This window comes from Chiloscyllium punctatum, chromosome 40 (genome assembly GCF_047496795.1).
Source record: "Chiloscyllium punctatum isolate Juve2018m chromosome 40, sChiPun1.3, whole genome shotgun sequence".
Taxonomy (NCBI): Eukaryota; Metazoa; Chordata; class Chondrichthyes; order Orectolobiformes; family Hemiscylliidae; genus Chiloscyllium; species Chiloscyllium punctatum.
Window position 1 is genome coordinate 22,036,520 of NC_092778.1, and position 19,126 is coordinate 22,055,645.

The 19,126-nt window shown below is 43.2% G+C and overlaps 1 protein-coding gene across 4 annotated transcripts in view; it reads left to right on the forward strand.

Moving 5' to 3' along the window:
- The window catches only part of LOC140464425 (uncharacterized), a 409,548-nt gene that overhangs the window by 138,798 nt on the left and 251,624 nt on the right, over positions 1 to 19,126 (forward strand). For all 4 annotated transcript variants that reach the window (XM_072559463.1, XM_072559465.1, XM_072559466.1 and 1 more), the window contains exons 20-21: positions 258 to 349; positions 16,392 to 16,561. In XM_072559463.1, coding sequence (XP_072415564.1) covers positions 258 to 349; positions 16,392 to 16,561 — 262 coding nt within the window. The remainder of the gene's footprint in view (positions 1 to 257; positions 350 to 16,391; positions 16,562 to 19,126) is intronic.

The window sequence follows — 19,126 nt, forward strand, 5'->3', positions numbered from 1 at the left end:
ACACAGGCACAGAGAGAATGTGCAAACTCCACACAGATTCCTGAGGCTGGGATCGAACCAGCTTCCCTGGCGCTGTGAATCACCCTGCTGAGTGGTGGGTAGGTGGGTTGGAGGGAGTGGTGTTGAGTGCCAGGTAGGTTAGATTCTCCATCAATCTATGGGAGATTGCTGCTCCCGAGTAAATCCGGTCAGGTATGTGACCGTCGGAAATAGAGACGGTTGTGAGGCTCAAGTATTAATTGATTTGGTTTTTGCAGCTCAAGACTTTACACAACAAATCCAAGTCGCAAAGAGGAAATGATTGGATCCTTTGATCGAAGGGAAGCAAGAACCTGTAGTGAAGATGAAAGTAAGCTGGCCATTTACATTACATCCATTTAGGTACTAGGGGCTATTGTTCAAAATTACCTTCTGAAAGATGTTGCCTCATCCTGTTGGAGGACAAAGTGGTGTGGTCCTCAGTCATCTCTTCAATCTGCTGCTGCTAGGATTGGCTGTCTGGTACTCAGCAACCACCGCAAAGTCAGTGTGAGTGAGAGGCGGAGCGCAGTGTCACAGACCGTTTCCCTCCAAGCCAGATCCTACACAACTTGTCTCTTGTTCTGTTTTCATGGACCTTCTACATTTGTGTTCCATTCGCATTGGTCCATCATTATTTGTCCCAAAAGGGATTTCTGTTTTTGGGATGGAATAGTAATTCATCAGGATTGCCTCCAGAATATGGGATACACTATACCATGAACCTCACTGTAATTCTGGCCTCACTATAACATGGATCCTTCTGTTACAGTGACTCATGTTATCCTGAATTAGAGTTACAGGACAGGTACCTATTGTGAAGCATTGACTTGGTCTTCTGCCTCCTTCAGAGACAACCCTGGGTCTATCACCAGCTCTCATCCATCTGTTCTGGAGAGTAGCACTAAGAAGAGCACTAAGTGGGGAAAAAAAAACAACTGCAGAAGCTGGAAATCAGAACTTGCTGGGAAACTCAACAGGTCTGGCAGCATCTATGGAGAAAAATCAGAGTTAATGTTTTGGGTCAAGTGATCCTTCCTTTAGAATTGTTGGTAGCTAGGAAAGAGTTGGTAGATGTGCTGAAGATTTGTGGGGTTGGGGGGAGGAGGAGGGGGGAAGGAGGATTAAATGATGAGCAGAGAGAGAGAGAGAGAGAAAACAACAGCTGAACAGACAAAGAAATGAGTGGAGTAAGCCTGGGAAAATGAAGGGAGACCATTAGTGGCTGACAATGGGTTGTTTATGGTAGCAGCCCTTGTGATGACAAGGCCGGGTGTATGGGGATTGGGGTAAGGATGTAAGAGAGGGTGCTCAAGCCCGACATACTGACAGCATATGTACCAAACATTTCCTCACTACTATCAGTTCTGAAGAAGGGTCACTGGACCCAAAACGTTAACTCTGCTTTCTCACCACAGATGCTGCCAGACCTGCTGGGTTTCCCTAGCAATTTTTGTTTTTGTTTTTGTTTCTGAAGAGAAAAATGGATGCTAGGCCAAGCCTGCCAACTGATATGTATTTGTAGCCTGCAGTAGTCCCACTTGGTGTGAGACAAGGGAGAATGGTAAGCCTTATCACCCTCTTCCTGATGCCATCCCAACAGCAATGAAGCTAAATTAGTAAATGTTCCTTTAAATCAACCTGAATGCTATGTTTACTTTCAAACAGCCACTTGATATTAAGGCAGTGTGTGAGCTGAAGTGCTAGCCACCAAAGTGCTGTGCAACATCTTTAATTCACATGACGATTAATTGTTCGACCAACCTCCAGTGGATCATTCCTGGCATTGGCTTTGACTCTTTGACCAAGATGGCATCCTTCACTGGATACTGGAGACTCTGTTTAATGCCCCACATTGGCCCTTTTTGGACACTCTTTAATAAACCCTTTGTGTTCTGGCAAGCATTTATTGCTCAACCAGAGCCATGAAAAGCAGTTTACCTGGTCATTCACCTCGAGACTATAAAGGGTTCTTTTACAAAATTATAAATTGTCAGCCAATGTCAGTAGTAATGTACAAGACCTCATGACCGTGCACTCTGGAATGTGATGGTTCCTGCCTACAGTATTGCGCTAAGCTTAGTAGTGTCAGTATTTAAAAGTACATAAAGTAAATGATAATCTTCCCAACAACCTAGGGACTCAGCGTTCTCTAAATACTATCAAGGACACAATCTGTTCTAAGGCCCACTGGCTTGCTAACAGACAGACAGTCTTCAGCCTGCCTTCCATCATACACTGGAAGATAAATGTTCAAGTGCACACTTCGCACAAGAGCTTTATTTTGTTAGCCTCACTCCATAAAACTCATACTTCACAGATTACAAACTCCCATTTTTGTACAATTACTTCATATCCAATTAATCCTTAATTAGCATATCCATCACCTTAAAAATCCTGTCTTCCAATTTTGTCCTTTGATTTAATCCCACTTATGACTGTGTTTTCAAATTCATTGCTACCATCCCACAAAAAAATCAGTTATATGCATCATAAACTTTCTTGAAATCTGCACCTTATGATGCTAGTAAAACACAGTAGATTCTGCCATTAACTGAAGATAGCCAATTTTAATAAGACAAGGCTTATGGGGATGTGCTAAACTCTAGGATAATAGTTTAGGGCATAAACATGACCAAGATTAAAAATCTCACAACACCAGGTTATAGTCCAATAGGTTTATTTGGAAGCACTAGCTTTTGGAGAACTGCTTCTTCATCAAGTGGTTGTCAACCTGGTGTTATGTGGTTTTTAGCTTTGTACCCCCCCGGTCCAAAACTGGCATCTCCAAATTTGATGACCAGAATGTCTCTTTGAGGAGAAAGAAACACTTCCCTATCGAGTTAATCACTGTGCAGAAATGCAGCTTTAATATCAATTGATCCATACTTCTAAGCACTTGTTGCTAACAAAGATAAGAAAATTTTCAAAATTGTCTTTCCTACCATTGGTGAATCTACCCCTATCTTGAACTCCCAGTTTTTCCTCAAAACATTGTACCCTTGCTTTAGGGTTAGAGGTCCCATGAAGGGCTACCTTTCCATTGCATATCTAGTTATGGGATAGGGCTGGTTGTCCCTATCTGGCACCTCCGCAGCAAATTCTCTCCAGCTTTGAAGTTGTCATTTTGCGGCATCTTTTATTAACTCATCTCCGAGTTTGTTCATGGCCACTGAGTCTTCCTGATCACATGGGCTTCTGCTGCTGACTTGTACTATGTTTTTTGACCTGGTTAAACTGCGTTCTCTATCTTGCTTTCCATCTCTTTCTGAACTGCGACTGATTCCCCACCAGAAATATATGGAATTCCTTCCATTGGTTTGTGCTCTCTTTCTAGGGCCTTGTTCCCTCCCAGAACCATTGTAGGAGCTCTCACTGCACCTCCTTGCCTTCCATCTTCATATTTCATGCTCCCAAAGTTACATGCCTGACCTCTTGCATTCACTGTATGAGTTCATCCAACTTTTATATTTTCCAGTAGCTTTCCCTGTCTTACTTACAATAGCTGCATTTCTTCACTGACTAGCCCTTTCTAATAAATAGTCAAAAGTGTGGTGGTGGCAAAGCACAGCAGGTCAGGCAGCATCCAAGGCACAGGAGAATTGACATTTCAGGCAAAAGCCCTTCATCTGGTAAATACTTGACCATCATGTCCACTTTTAGTAGTTGTCCTTTGGGACAAATGGCCTCATATTGACCATTGGAACACATCTGTCCATCACTGGACAAACTGTCAAATGCAGCAAACACTAAATAAAAACTGAAAGAACTGTGGTTGCTGTAACTCAGAAATTGGACTCAATATCAACAATTTTAGGGCTTGACCTCTCCCATGTCCTTCCCCCTAACCCAATACACCAGGCTTTGTTATCACATAGTCTGCTAACCCATTGTTAGCCACTAATAGTTCCCAGTAATAGCTATTCACCCTCTCAGCCACTCCTTTGTCTATCCAACTGTTTTTCTCTCTCTTTGGGGCTCTATCCCCACTCCTCGCCCCCTTCCACCACCTTATCTTCTGCAATAAACCAGCATTTTCCGAGTTACTATCATTCTGAGGAAGGGTCGTTCAATCCGGATCTTTAACTCTGATTTCTGTCCACAGATGCTACCAGACCTGCTGAGCTTTTCCAGCAATTTCTGTCCTTATGTAAAATGCAACAGTTTTATCCTTAAAGGGTGTATGAAACATTGAGTCTGGGAAGTACCTGGCTACTCACTATTTTCTGTAACTCCTTTGGAATTTGCAAATTTGTAATCAATACCATGCAACCTTGAAGACTGTACCCAAACAGTCTATTTCCCAAGCTGCACATTTATTATGTTTCCATCTTTCCCGACCTCTCCATCTTTAAATCCCTCTCTCTCTCTTAATTAGCCATGTTTCCCCTGATTGAAACCAGTTTCTGTTGGCCTTACCTGAAGTCTTAAGGCTCACCAAATTCTTTGAGATTAATGAAAGCCTTTCTGTTGCATGTTGTGCTTTCAAACGCTTCAAAACAATTAGAGTCTCCTTCTCAAGTTTATTGCCTGATGTAACCTTAGAACTCCAACCAAATATAAACTGACATGGACCATAACCTCCAACTATCTGCAGCAAATTGTTAGTATGCACAACCCACAGAAGTGGCGACAATATTAACAGTTCACCTGATCTGTCAACACGTCTTTAACCATTTTGTCTATTACCAGCACAGCCCTTTTAGCAGATTTCATCATGAAAAGACTTCCTGTTGCTTCCTATTCATAATTGTTATGTTCACATTTTCATTAATACCTGTACATTTGTTAAATTGAACAACCACCACACCCCAATTATCAGGTTGAAATATTGCCAGTGGGCAAAATGCTAAGGTCATAACTTGCTGTTCCTTTGGTAAGGAAGTAGTTGAGGTCCACATTATAACATCATTCTTCCACAGATCATAAAGTTAATTTTCAGAAAACAGGGGTGAGTAATCATTTCCCAAAGCTTTTACATAGTGACTCACCATCATCTGCCGCCATTGTTATACTCTAAAGGATGACTGTTTTTGAGCAGAAGTCACCCACATTTGCAGTGAGAGCTTTATTTCAGTGAACCACACTTCACAAAACGCTCAACCCGCTAATAACTGGCTCCCCATCAATTCTCACCCGATTAACCCTTAATTAATATTTACCATTGGTTCCCTTGTTTCATTATGTGTGTCCTTGTATATTATGATCTATCTGTATTGCATGCAAAACAAAACTTTTCACTGTACTTAGGTATGTTACGACATGGGGTAAATCGTCCTGCTTAATTTAAACCAGCAACACAGAAAAGATTTATCCCTTGCATTAATCTGTGAAAATTCAAGAGGCCAAGAACTATTTAAAGTAAATGTAACAACTTTATTTCTTAAAGTATAACAGAGAATAATTAACTAAGAACTATTTACATCTCCTTCCTGTAATCTTTCTTTTAACTTTCTTTCTATAATACTAGCCTGATTTAAACCCCCCCCCCCCAACCCCAGATTAAGAATGACCAAAGATTCAAGTTTTCAAAACCAGCCAGCTGTCGAATCTTCTATTTGGATCTTCCTATGTTGTCTTTTCTTCTTCTTAGGGATTATGCTTCACAGGTCATGGATGGATGGATAAAGGTTCCTTTAGGAGAGCTATTCTCCGAGCAGTTTGCAGATGTCGTTGTCTTGGCAGTTGTCCTCTCAATTGTTCAATTTTCTCTGGTCTTATACCCCCAAAGCATTGGATTGTGTCATTGACTTTTAAGATTGTCAGTATACTAAATTCAAACTTGATTGGAATTTGGTATTTTTTGGGATATAATTTAAACTGATTGGCCTGATTCGAATCTGTTTTGTCATTTCTCGGCAACCAGCTAATTTAGCTTTCGACCAAGTGTTACATTGTTACCTTATTCAGAACACTTGGTGCTGTGTCAGGTAGTTCTGCTGCATTTAACTCTCTTAAAGGTACAGTGCACCCATATCTTCGTGCATGTGACAACAATAAATCAAATTAGGTCTTGAACATTCCTTCAGGCTGTATGAGATGATAAGGTACATATGCTTCATTTAAGCCAAATGTCTGCTGCCTGTATTGTAACACACATCAAGTCCTGTTTCCAGAACACCCAAGCTCACTGACCTACTTTAGATTCTGCTTTTGCATCACTTCCACTTTAAAATTTTTGTCGTTTTCCAATCCCTCCCTGATTTTGCTGCTCCCCAGCTCTGCCATCTCTTCCAGCTTTACAATTTTCTCACACATCAGCCCTCTTCCAATTCTGGTTTTTCCACTGATCTGATTTTAATTGCAGCTTGTGTTCTTTGCAAACGTAGCGGTTTCCCCTGCTTTAGCCACTCTCCTTTGCTCTTTCCAGGGAAAAAAAAGCCCAAGATACAGACGTACGTCCAGTCAATGATATTCTACGTTAACATTTCAGAAAATGCATCTTCCTATAGAGGTTATGGTCCATATCTATTGCTGCACTTCTTAATGATAGTCTTTTGATTTAACTAATGCAAATGCAATATAATGTGGTCAGATATGAGGTTATCCCCTTTGGTGACAAAAACAGGAAAGCAGATTATTATCTCAGTGCCACGAGACCTGGGTTTTGTGATGGATCAGTCGCTGAAGGTTGGCATACAGGTGCAGCAGGCAGTGAAGTAAGCTAATGGGCATGCTGGCCTTCATAGCAAGAGGATTTGAGTATCCGGAGTGAGGATGTCTTGTTGCAGTTATACAGGGCCTTAGTGAGGCCTCACCTTGAGCAGTGTGCATCGTGTGCAGTTTTGGTCCCCTAGTCTGAGGAAGGACATAGTTTGAGGGAATCTAGCAAAGGTTCGTCCAACTGATTCCCAGGATGGCAGGAAAGACTGGATTGACTGGGCCTGTATTTGCTGGAATGTAGAAGAATGAGGGAGAATCTCATTGAGACGTATAAAATCCTGATGGGACTGGATAGGCCAAAAGCGGGAAACATGTTCCCAATGTTGGGGAAGTCCAGAACTAGGGATCACAGTCTAAGAATAAGGATTAAGCCATTCAGGACTGGGATGAGGAGGAATTTCTTCACTCGGAGAGTTGTGAACCTGTGGAATTCTCTCCCACAGGAAGCTGTCGAGGCTGCTTTGGGAACTGGATTTGGCACTTGCAGCTAAAGAGATCAAAGGGTATGGAGAGAGGGCAGGAATGGGATTGCATGATCAGCCAAGATCATATCGAGTGTTGGTGCAGGCTGGAAGGGTTGAATGGCCTACTGCACACATTTTCTATGAATCTATGTTTTGTGAAAATAAATCACTGTTATGAACATGGACAGAAAGTGGGTGGCACGGTGGCACAGTGGTTAGCACTGCTGCCTCACAGCGCCGGAGACCCGGGTTCAATTCCCGCCTCAGGCGACTGACTGTGTGGAGTTTGCATGTTCTCCCCGTGTCTGCGTGGGTTTCCTCCGGGTGCTCCGGTTTCCTCCTGCAGTCCAAAGATGTGCAGGTCAGGTGAATTGGCCATGCTAAATTGACCGTAGTGTTAGGTAAGGGGTAGATGTAGGGGTATGGGTGGGTTACGCTTCGGCGGGGCGGTGTGGACTTGTTGGGCCGAAGGGCCTGTTTCCACACTGTAAGTAATCTAATCTAATCTAATCTACTCAAAAAGTCCAATGGAATGCTGGTCTTCATATTTCTAACTCAGAGGAAAAGGTTTAGTTCATTTCTGTGTGTAGAACCAACCTCATATTTTTTTGTATTATTCACAGTTCATTCATCTATTGTCCATCCCCATCCCTAATTGCCCTCAGGGCAGTTTAGAGCCAGCCGCATTGCTGTTGAATTGCTATTTCCTTCCTTAAATACGTTAGTGAACCAGATAGCTTTTTCCTAACACCATGAGGTTCTTAATTTCGGATTTTTTTATTGAATTCAAGCTTCACCATCTGCCAAGGCAGGATTCGAACTCAGGTTCCCGGAACATTACCTGGGTCTCTGGATTAACATCCAGTGATAATACCACTAAGCCATCGCTTCCCCGACATTAGAGGCATTGCACTGGAAAACAGATGCCAATACACAAACAATTTGATTTTCTGAGATCCTGACGAAGGGCCGTTGACTCCGATTTCTCTCCCCGGATGCTGCCTGACCTGTTGAGCTTTTCCACCAATTTCTGTTTTTGTTTCTGATTTTGAGTTCTTTTGATTTTTATTAAGACCTTTGATCGTCTTCATTTCTTTGACCTAAGGTGGGGTCCTTGGTGACTATTCACCAAGTTGTGGCAACGTGCTTTGATTGTGGAGCAGCAAGCAGGAAAAAAATGGTAGGTCCCAAGTCTGCCTCTTGTGGAGCTGAGATAGGACCTCACATTATTGACATTCAGCTGATACCATGCACCCACCATCCGAGTTACCCAGATTCCCACCTGTAATCACAGAATTATTATGGTGCAAAAGAAGGCCATTTGGCCCATTGTAACTGCACCAACACACAAGGACATTGCATAGTCTGAATCCAGGTGCCCCAGTTAATGCCCTCACCTTTTAGTTCTTACAAAGATACTCATGACTGTTCAGCAACAAATTGCAGCTGTTTCTCTGGAAATAATAAAAAATAAATTTTGATCATTGCCAACTGTCATAACAGGATCCTGGAAGTGGAACAGAGTCACTCCACTGAGCGAAGGACTTAATTGTGCAGTTAAGCGGAAACATGTGTCACTGTCTTCACTCTATATGTATTACATTGTTTAAATACCATGCCTTCAAATTCACTTTGTTGATCAATGTCATTTTTTTTTTGGTTATTGTGCTCTGAACATCCCAGTGCTTCATTGTGGAATGCGGATCTGAGTAGATTAGATAGCAGAGAGGAATTCAGACTGCTCGAATCCTTAGTTCCAGTACATTAAATATTGGAGCATGTATTGCCAAAAGTGTCATTTTAATCCACTTGCGACAGAATAAGTGGTGTGTTGGGGGGAAAATAGCGAATGTTTTGAGTGGCCCCCATATGGGACAGAGGCAGAGGATTGAGCATTCTGGAATATAGTGTCTAATTCTGATTGAAGGTTCAGAAGCGATTTGCCAAGATGATGTTGGGTATGGAAGGTTTGAATTATAAAGAAAGGCTGGATAAGCTGAGACTTTTTTCACTGGAGCATAGCAGGTTTAGAGATCACCTGATACAAGTTTATAAAATAATGAAAGGTATAGCTCGAGTTAATGTGTTTTCCCAAGGATGAGGATTTCAAGACTGGAGGGGGTGGTCGGTGGTGTCACATGTTTAAGGTGAGAGGAGAGAAACTTAAAAGACATGAGGGACAAATTTTTCTACAGAGTGGTTCGCGTGTGGAATGAACTTCCTGAGGAAGTGCTGAATCCGTGTACAGTTAGAATGTTCAAAAGAGATTTGGATAAGTTCATGAATAGGAAATGTTTGGAGGGAAATGGATCAGGACCAGGCAGGTGGGGCTAGTTTAGTTTGGGATTATGTTCAGCATGGACTGATTGGACCGTAGGGTCTGTTTCTGTGTTGTATGACTCAGAGTCAAAGATTAGAAAGGGATTTTCTAGGATTTTCATTGGTGTTTACGACGATACCTTGATCTTGACACTTGCAGGGTTTCCTCCGGCTGGTGAGAGTGGGAGTGACATTTGTGAGGACAGAAATCCAGGGGAGTCGAGTGAGTGTTCTAGTCATGAAGCAATTAAATTGACACTGGTTTATGGAAGCTGGTGATTCGTACAGTCAGCAAAAAACGCTAAATGGGCAGGCATTCTTCCAACATGGTTCCAACAGCATTCACGTTGTTAGGGACAATGCAGAGGGCAAACCACTCAGCCATCTTCTCATTCAACTGCACCCAGTTATCATCTAGGGCCTCCATTCCTGACAGTAGCTACATCAGGTACAGCAAACTAAACAAGAGGCAAATGGATCGGAGTTTCTATTTTGTCTCTAAAGATTGATTTTGGTTTCCCATGAACTCTGTTCTGGTACAGACAATTCTCGTACGACTTAATTAGCTTTTTTAAATGTCATTATTAACCTCTGTCAGTTTGTTTAGTGATTTGCAGTTTGTACTCTCCGATTCCTTTGCTTCTGTGTCCTATTTAGATCCACATGTTGGAAGTGATACATCTTAACAAAATAAGAAGCCTCTTGCCCTCAAACTAGCACCCCACCTCTATGCACACTCACTATTTACACACCCCAACAACTACTCCCACCTGATTTGATTTGATTTATTATTGTCACATGCAATTAGGCACAGTGAAATGTTTTGTTTTGCATGCAGTACAGGCTGATTATACCATATAAAGTGCATTACGGTAATAGGACAGAGTGGAGAATGCATTGTTATGGCTGAGAGAAGGTACACAGATCAAGATCAACATTAACTATAAAGTTTGAGAATTCCATTCAGAAGTCTAATAACGGCAGGGAAGAAACTTTTCTTGATTCTATTCATACGTGTATGCAAACGTTTATATCTTCTGCCTGAGGGAAGGGGGGTGGAAGTGGGGTGGGATGGGGCCTTTGGCTGCTTTCCTGAGGCATTGGGAAGTGTAGTTGGAGTGAGTGGATGGGAGGCTGCTCCAATCAGGGAGTCTTGGCTCATAGATGAAATGGGGTGTGTCAGAGATACTGACACTCTGATATTTGATTCTGAATGAGGCAGTACTAAAGTCAAGGAGTGTATAAGTAAAGGGTGACTTGGTGATGGGATGCCAGCCTCTGTGGAGTTCTTTCTGGCTGGACAGTGAAGATGCCGGGACTATCAAAGGCACCCTGATCTGCTCCACTCAAGTACGTTCTTGACCGCTCCGTGGTAGCAAGAGCAGCCTTTTCATATTCATACATACTTTAATACTCAATATTTTCTTTATCAGACTTTTGCAATCATTTCATTTCCTGCCAACTGCCTGAAGCCAGATTCATCCGTGGCAAAGTAAATAAATTGATTGCGAAATTATTTTCCCTCTCTGAAGTACATTTGAGCGGATGTTTGAAACTATGTCCAGATGGGGAGGAGGAAAGCTGCAGCATCATAGACCATTCATTAGGAGAGGAGGAAATTGTGGCCCAAAATTGGTGCTGAAGCATTCATTGCTGACTCCAAGGAGAGAGAGTTCTTCATTAACAACTGTTGACAGTGCTGCTTTGTGTATCTCCTGCAGCATACGCTCATGAGGGGCAGCATTCTCTCGTCGTAAGAGAAGCCTTATGTCGGTTGCATTTGTCCCGGCTTGAACTGCAATAATTACACCTGACCCAAGCCTTCTGTGGTTTCTTATTGACTGCTTGCCAAGCAGTGGAAAGTACTGAGTTAGCGAGAAATGCTCAATACCAGCAAAGGTTCAAGTGAAGACTTTGCCTGACATTTCCTGAAGGGTCCTTGTACAGAAAGTTTTGTTCAACGTGCATTGCCCTCCAGACCTGCTGCTGAAATAGATGACACAGCTCCGCTTGGTTCCACTGAAATATTTCAGGGTGGTTTTGTGAATATCAGAGCTAGAGAGGGGAGTTCAAATCCTGCTGGGGGCAGATGGTGGAATTTGAATTCAGTTTAAAAAAAAACTCTGGGATGAAGAGCCTGGTGATGACCATGAAATCTTAAATGTGGCTAAAACGCTATGTCATTTCATCCCAAATCCTTACCAAAAACAAAACCTCAGACCGATATCACTCCAATTTGGCTAGAACACAATCTCCCACACCATTAGTTGTCTGGTGTCGATTGTCGGATTTAGTCAGTTTGAACAATCCTGATAGAACTTCCAACTCCAGTAAAGTTCCTTCGATTTCATCCTCTTTTTATGATCCACATGACAATGTCACAACCGCACGGCCTGCTGCCACCCTGCTGATTTTTGCCTGGTTTTACTTTATTCCATGCTCTGATTGAGACTTCTGTTCTCATGTTATTTCCATTAGTAGAAAACAATGGGCCTCTGCACCCCATAGTGAGGGATCTCTGGCTTCAATAACAAAGGGCAAATATTTGTTGTTCTTCTTCCTCAACAGCAGTGTGTGGGGCTGTGTGATGGTTGTTGTCTAGAACCATTTGTTTACAGCGATGCCATTCTCAATTTCGCAACTAAGTTACAAGGTTCTCCCAGACCATTGCCTATAATTACTGCATCAGGCAGTGACAACTACCTTGCAGCAGACCTGTGATAATCTTCTATTTCCAAGTGTCATAATTGGATCGGTTCTGTTGCGATGTTTGAATTAGTACCTTATTGTAGAGTCCACCTTTGTACTGAGTGTGCACACTTTGGGGTTTTTCAAATTCTGTAAATTTCCCGTTTGATTTCCCGGAGAAATCAAGATCTTCTGGCCAGGAGCTGACAGTCCATTAGGAATCGTGACGGATTAATTGTCTGCCAGGGCTGGCAAAGATAGAAGATTTTCCTTGTGATGGTGCATGTCAGAATGAGAGTAGCTTCCAAATTATGTGAGCTTCCCACAGGTTCCCAGTCTAATTAGGGGGTCAGTTAGCTCAGCTGGTTGGATGGCTGGTTTGCAATGCCGAGTGACGACAACAGTGTGTGGGTTCAATTCCCGCATGAGCTGAGGTCACTATGAAGCTCTCAACTTGGCTTCTTGCCTGAGGTGGTGTGACCGTGAGGTTAAACCACCAGCAGAATGCTGACTTCACTTTGAAATCCTTATCTGCTTGGAACCCAGTTTGACTCTCACCTTCTAAGCCATACGTGACTCCTCGAATCTTCCTATCAAAAAGTACCAGTTCTATAGCATGACCTATAACGAGAGGCTAGAAAAACCCAGATTGTTTTCTTTGGCACAGCAGAGGCTAAGGGGAGATCTGATAGAAATCTAGAAAATTATAAGATGCATAGCTTGGGTTGATGGTCAGAATCTTTCTCCCCAGAGAAGAAATCTCTCATACTAGGGGGTATGCATTGAAAGTGAGAGCGGGAAAGTTCAAAGGAGATTGTGAGGGGGGGCAAGTCTTTTACACAGAGTGGTGGTAGGAGCCTGGAACCTGCTACCAGGGTGGTGAAAGAGGCTGATATGACAGGGACATTTAAGGGACTTTTAGGCAAGCACATGAATATGCAAGGAATGGAGGGATACAGACCAAGGGCAGGCAGGAGGGATTAGTTTAATTTGGCGTCATGTTCAGCATAATATCATGGACTGAAGAGCCTTGTTCCTGTTCTGTAATGTTCTTTGTACTATAACTCAATCCATATTCTCTAGCATTATTCATTAGCTTGTGATCAGACGCCTTATTGAAGACCTTTTGAAAGTCTAGATACATCATATCTACTGCACTACCATTATCACTCTATTGCCCTCTCAAAAGTTTTTTTTTAGATTAGGTTACTTACAGTGTGGAAACAGGCCCTTCGGCCCAACAAGTCCACACCGCCCCGCCGAAGCGTAACCCACCCATACCCCTACATCTACATCTACCCCTTACCTAACACTACAGGTAATTTAGCATGGCCAATTCACCTGACCTTCACATCTTTGGACTGTGGGAGGAAACCGGAGGAAACCCACGCAGACACGGGGAGAACGTGCAAACTCCACACAGTCAGTCGCCTGAGGCGGGAATTGAACCCGGGTCTCTGGCGCTGTGAGGCAATTTAAGATTGGTCAAGCAAGATTTTCTGTTTTGAAATCCGTTTTTTATTGTAGTCCTCACTTTGAGATCTTCTATTCGCTCCTTCAGTCAGGATTCAATTTTTTTTAAACTGCTGAGGAAAAGCTGATTGGGCTGTAATTCTTCAGCCATGTTCTGTCTTCCCTTTTAAATAAGTAGTTATCCATCAGTCATAGAGTTCTACAGCACGGAGACAGGTCCCTTGGCCCAAACCGGTCCATGCCGACCAAAATGTCCATCCACGCTAACCCCATTTCCCTACACTTGGCCCATATTCTTCTAAACTTTTCCTATCCATGTATTTGTCCAAATGCCTTTTAAATGTTAATGTACTTGCCTCAGCCACTTCTGCTGGCAGCTCATTCCATGTGCGTACCACCATCTGTGTAAAAACAAAAAGTTGCCCCTCAGGATCCCTTTTATTTTTCCTCCTCTAACCTTAAACTGATGCCTTTTAGTCCTCAATTCCCCAACCCTGGGAAAAAGACGGAGTGCATTCATCCTATCCATACATTTCTGTAAGAAACCTCGGTCTCTTCTCTTTAGAGTGTAAACGTCCTAGCTCGTTCATCCTCTCCCTGTAACTCAGAACCTTAATTCCTGGCAACACCCTTGTAAATTTTGGGTGACCAAAACTGAACACAATACTCCAATGCAGCCCTGTCCAATGTAACACAACTCCCCAACTTCTATGCTTGTGCCCTGACTGATGAAGGCCATTGTGCCAAAATCCACCTTCACTGCCCTGTCTACCTGTGACTCCACTTTCAAAGAACCATGCACCTGAACTCCGAGGTACATCTGTTCTATTAAACTCCTTATGATCCGATCATTCACCATGAAATTCCTACCTTCATTTAACTTTCCAAAATGCAAGACCTTACACCTCTATATTAAACTCCATTTTGCCATTTCCTGGCCCACTTCCCCAGCTGATCAAGGTCCTGCTGCAATTTCTGATCACCTTCCTCACTGTCCATGACACCACCTATTTTAATGTCACCAGAAAACTTACTAATCATTCATTGTACATTCTCACCCAAATCATTGATATGGATAACAAACAGTAATGGGCCCAGCACCGACCCCTGAAGCACACCACATGTCACAGGCCTCCAGTCCAACAAGCATCCTTCTACTACTACCCTCTGTTCCCTACTATCAAGGCAACTGTGTGTTTAATTTGTCAGCTCCCCCTGGCTTCCATGCATTCTAACTTTCCAGAGCAGCCTACTATGTGGAACCTTATTAAAGGCCTTACTGAAAGCCATATAAACTTCACCTACTGCACTACCCTCGTCAACCTTCCTGGTCACTTCATCAAAGAACTCTAACAAATTTGTGATCTTGCACTCTCAAAATAATGCTGACTATTCCTCATTAAACTCTGAATTTCCAAATGCATGTGTATTGTATATCCCTCAGAATCTTCTCACCTAACTTACTTACCACTTACCCGGTTTATAGTTCCTAGATTTTTCTTTGCAGCCTTCTTGAATAATGGCACAACATTCGCTATGCTCCAGTCTCCCGGGACCTCACCTGTGGCTAACAATATGCAAAAATATATCAGCCAGGGCCTCTACAATTTCTTCTCTAGCCTCTTACAGTGTTCTTGAATATATATGGTCCGGACCAGGAGATTTATCCACCTTCAGACATTCTAATCCATCCAACACCACCTCTGTTGAGATATAGACTCTCCCCAAAATATGACCACAGGTCCTCTGATGCTATTCCTTGCTCAAAAATATTATTGGACCAGATCTTCTGAGCGGACTTAGAAACCTTCTTTAGTGCCCCGAGCGGACAAGAATATACATTTTGATGTTGTGTGTGTCAACGTTAAAACTATATCCTTTCTTTCAACAATTGGTGCTGTATTCCAGTATTTAAAGGACCAGAGGCTACCGTGACAGCTGAATAAATGGGTGAGGGGATAAAGTAGGTGAGGTGGTAGTGCAGCAGAATTCCTACCGTGTGTAAAGAGGTTATTCGGCCCATCGAGTCCGCACCAAGCGTCCCACCCAGAGACACCCCACTACCCTATCCATGTAACCCTGCATTTCCCATGGCTAGCCACCTAGTCTGCACATCCTTGGACACTCTGGGTGATTCAGCATGGTCAATCCACTTAAACTGCACATTTTTGGACTGTGGGAGGAAACCGGAGCACCCAGAGGAAACCCACGCAGACGGGGAGAATGTGCAAACTCCACACAGTTACATGAGACTGGTATCGATCCTAAGCACTGTGAGGCAGCAGTGCTAACCACTGAGCCACCGTGCTGCCACGAGCAGATTTACGTATGCATTACATTTCTTTCATTGAGAAAAGGCTACATAGGCAGCCAAAACCCTGTTGCCTGTTTCTACACTGTTGGGTTTCTATGATTCTGTGATACCTCCTGAGGTGCTAGTACGTGAGGCCTTTACACTAAACTACTGCTATGGTTGTTTGAACAGCGCCACTACAATGCTGATGAATTCACTGAGTTACTCAGTCTAATTACTCCACTTACTAATCTGCTTTGTTGAATATGTTTCCTGAATATTCCTCTTTATTCAGCCTGATTGCTGGCACGTTCATAACTTTCACTCGAATGACAAAAGAACTGAAATCATTGCCTTCAGTAGCATGACACCCATTCTAGCTTGCATTTGGTGAGTCATGGGGTTGTGAGGCACTTTGGTTTTCTGTATCGCGCCTACACATGATTTACAAATGACATTTTGTTTCTCTGCAGTCTCCAAACAAATCGGGTGGCAGATCTGTTCCGAAATGTCCTATCCCTTGGGAACCTCTGGCCCTACGTTTCCACTCTCGGGCCCTGCTGAAGTTTCTGTGATGCTAATAAAGCGAGACAAAGGACTACAGCAGTATCTGCTGGAGGCAGCATACTCCTACATTCATCAGGTATCTCTTCCTCGCTGTTCTGGATAGGTTTTTAAAAAAAATGTGAACTAGGCAGCTCCTGGTTCTAAAATGTACTGTACAGCAACTTTGGAGTAGACCAATACCCACTTCACCATGACAACCATCGCGAAAACTGGAGTGAAACTTCCTTGGTGCTGGCTCTTCCCTAACCTTCCTGTTATTAATCCTCCGACATCCAAAGAATTTAAAGGAATTAGTTAAGTCACTTAGATGGCAAGTCAGTTAGAAACTCAATTGTAAACATGGCATTTTGCTATAAACTAGATTGAAAATGTTAATATAACTTTAGATTGCTTACAGTGTGGAAACAGGCCCTTCGGCCCAACAAGTCCACGCTGACCTGCCGAAGCGCAACCAGCCAGACCCATTCCCCTACACCTAACACTACGGGCGATTTAGCATGGTCAATTCACCTAACCTGCACATTTTTGGACAGTGGGAGGAAACCGGAGCACCCGGAGGAAACCCACGCAGACACTGGGAGAACGTGCAAACTCCACACAGACAGTTGCCCGAGGCGGGAAGTGAACTTGGGTCTCTGGCGCTGTGAGGCAGTAGTGCTCACCACTGTGCCACCCACTAACCTGTTTAAAGATGTAACTGGGCAGCTTGTGATTAATTAGCTCAGTTAGCTGAATGGCTGGTTTGGATCCAGTGATGCCAACTGCATGTTTACAATTCCTGCACTGGCTGAGGTTAACATGAAGAACTTTCATTCTCAGTCTCTACTCAGGGATTATTTTCCGTATACTGATTGGACTGAGCTGCATGACTCTATGGCACATCAGGGCAGGACTTATACAGTTAATGGTATAGTCCCTGGGGAGTGTTGCCAAACAAGCAGACCTAGGGCAGCAGGTGTTCATAGTTCCTCAAAGATGGAGTTGAGAGTAGAAAGGGTAAAAAAGACGGCTTTTGGGAGGCTTGCCTTGATTGGCCAGTGCTGTGAGTATAGGCGTTGGGATGTCATGCTGCAATTGTACAGGACAGTAGCTAGGTCACTTTTGGAATACTGCATTCAACTCTGGTCTCCCTGCTATAGGAAAGATGTTGTGAAACTTGGAACAGTTCAAAAAAGATTTTCAAGGATGTTGCCAGGATTGGAAAGCTTGAGCTATAGGGAGAGGCTGAACAGGCTGGGGCTGTTATCCCTGGAGTGTCGGGAGCTGAGGGATGACCTTATAAAGGTTTACAAAATTATGAGGGACATGGATAGGATAAATGGCCAAGGTCTTTTTCCCAAGGTAGAGGAGTCCAAAATTAGAGGGCATAGGTTTAAGGTGAGAGGGTAAAGATATAAAAAGGGTCCTGAGGGACGACAATTTCATGCAGAAGGTGGCATGTGTATGGAGTGAGCTGCCAGAGGAGGTGTGGAGGCTGGTACAATTATGATATTTAAAAGGCATTTGCATGGGTACATGAATAGGAAGGGCCAAATGCTGGTAAGTTGGACTCGATTAATTTAGGACATCTGGTTGGCACAGACGAGTTGGATCTCTGGGTGTGTTTCCATGCTGTGCATCTCTATGGCTCTGATTGTCCTCTCTCCTGAGGCAAGGTGACCCTCAGGTTAAACTCGCCACCAGTCATCTTGCTCTAATGAGAGAGCAGCCTAATGGGACTAAGGGGACTTTACTTTTTAACATGACAACCCATTCAGAGCATGCACCATAAATGTTAGGAGGTGAATAGGTTCAGCCACTGGTCAAAATCCAGTGAGGCCAATGCCCTGGAGGCCAAAGCTTCATTAACATCAAAAGTCGCAGTCTCCTGGCTCTGGCCTTGGCCAGGTTGACCACTTGGCTGGAGGGGGGAGCATAAATGAGGGGCAGAGGATCACAGCCAGGGTCTCATAGGGTCAATCTCTGACAACTAATAAATCTAAAGACTTGCATTCTTATCACTTGCATTATACACAATGGCACTTACAGCTAGAGATTTGATTTGATTTGGTTTGATTTATTATTGTCACGTACTAATATATAGTGAAAAGTATTGTTTTGCCAAATCATGCCGTATGTAAGTACAACAGAACAGAATGCAGAATACAGGGTGACAGCTACAGAGAAGGTGCAGAGAAAGATCAACTCTAATATGAGAAGTCTATTCAAAGTTTCTAGGGCATTGTAAAGTAGGCAGTCACAGCAGTTATTATGCACACCTCAAGCTCCCAGAATTAGCAATGTATTAATGGCTAAAGACTCTGTGTGACTGACTTGAACAATAAATTCATGAGGGGTTTAGATAAGGTGAATGGCAGATGTCTTTTCCCTTGGATGGGGGATTTCAACAGGACTTTGGTTAGGCCACAGTTGGAGTACTGTGTGCAGTTCTGGTCGCCTCACTTTAAGAAAGATGTGGAAGCTTTGGAGAGGGTGCAGAGAAGATTTACCAGGATGTTGCCTGGAATGGAGAGTAGGTCGTACGAGCATAGGTTGAGAGTTCTCGGCCTTTTCTTGTTGGAACGGCGAAGGATGAGGGGTGACTTGATAGAGGTTTATAAGATGATCAGAGGAATAGATAGAGTAGACAGTCAGAAACTTT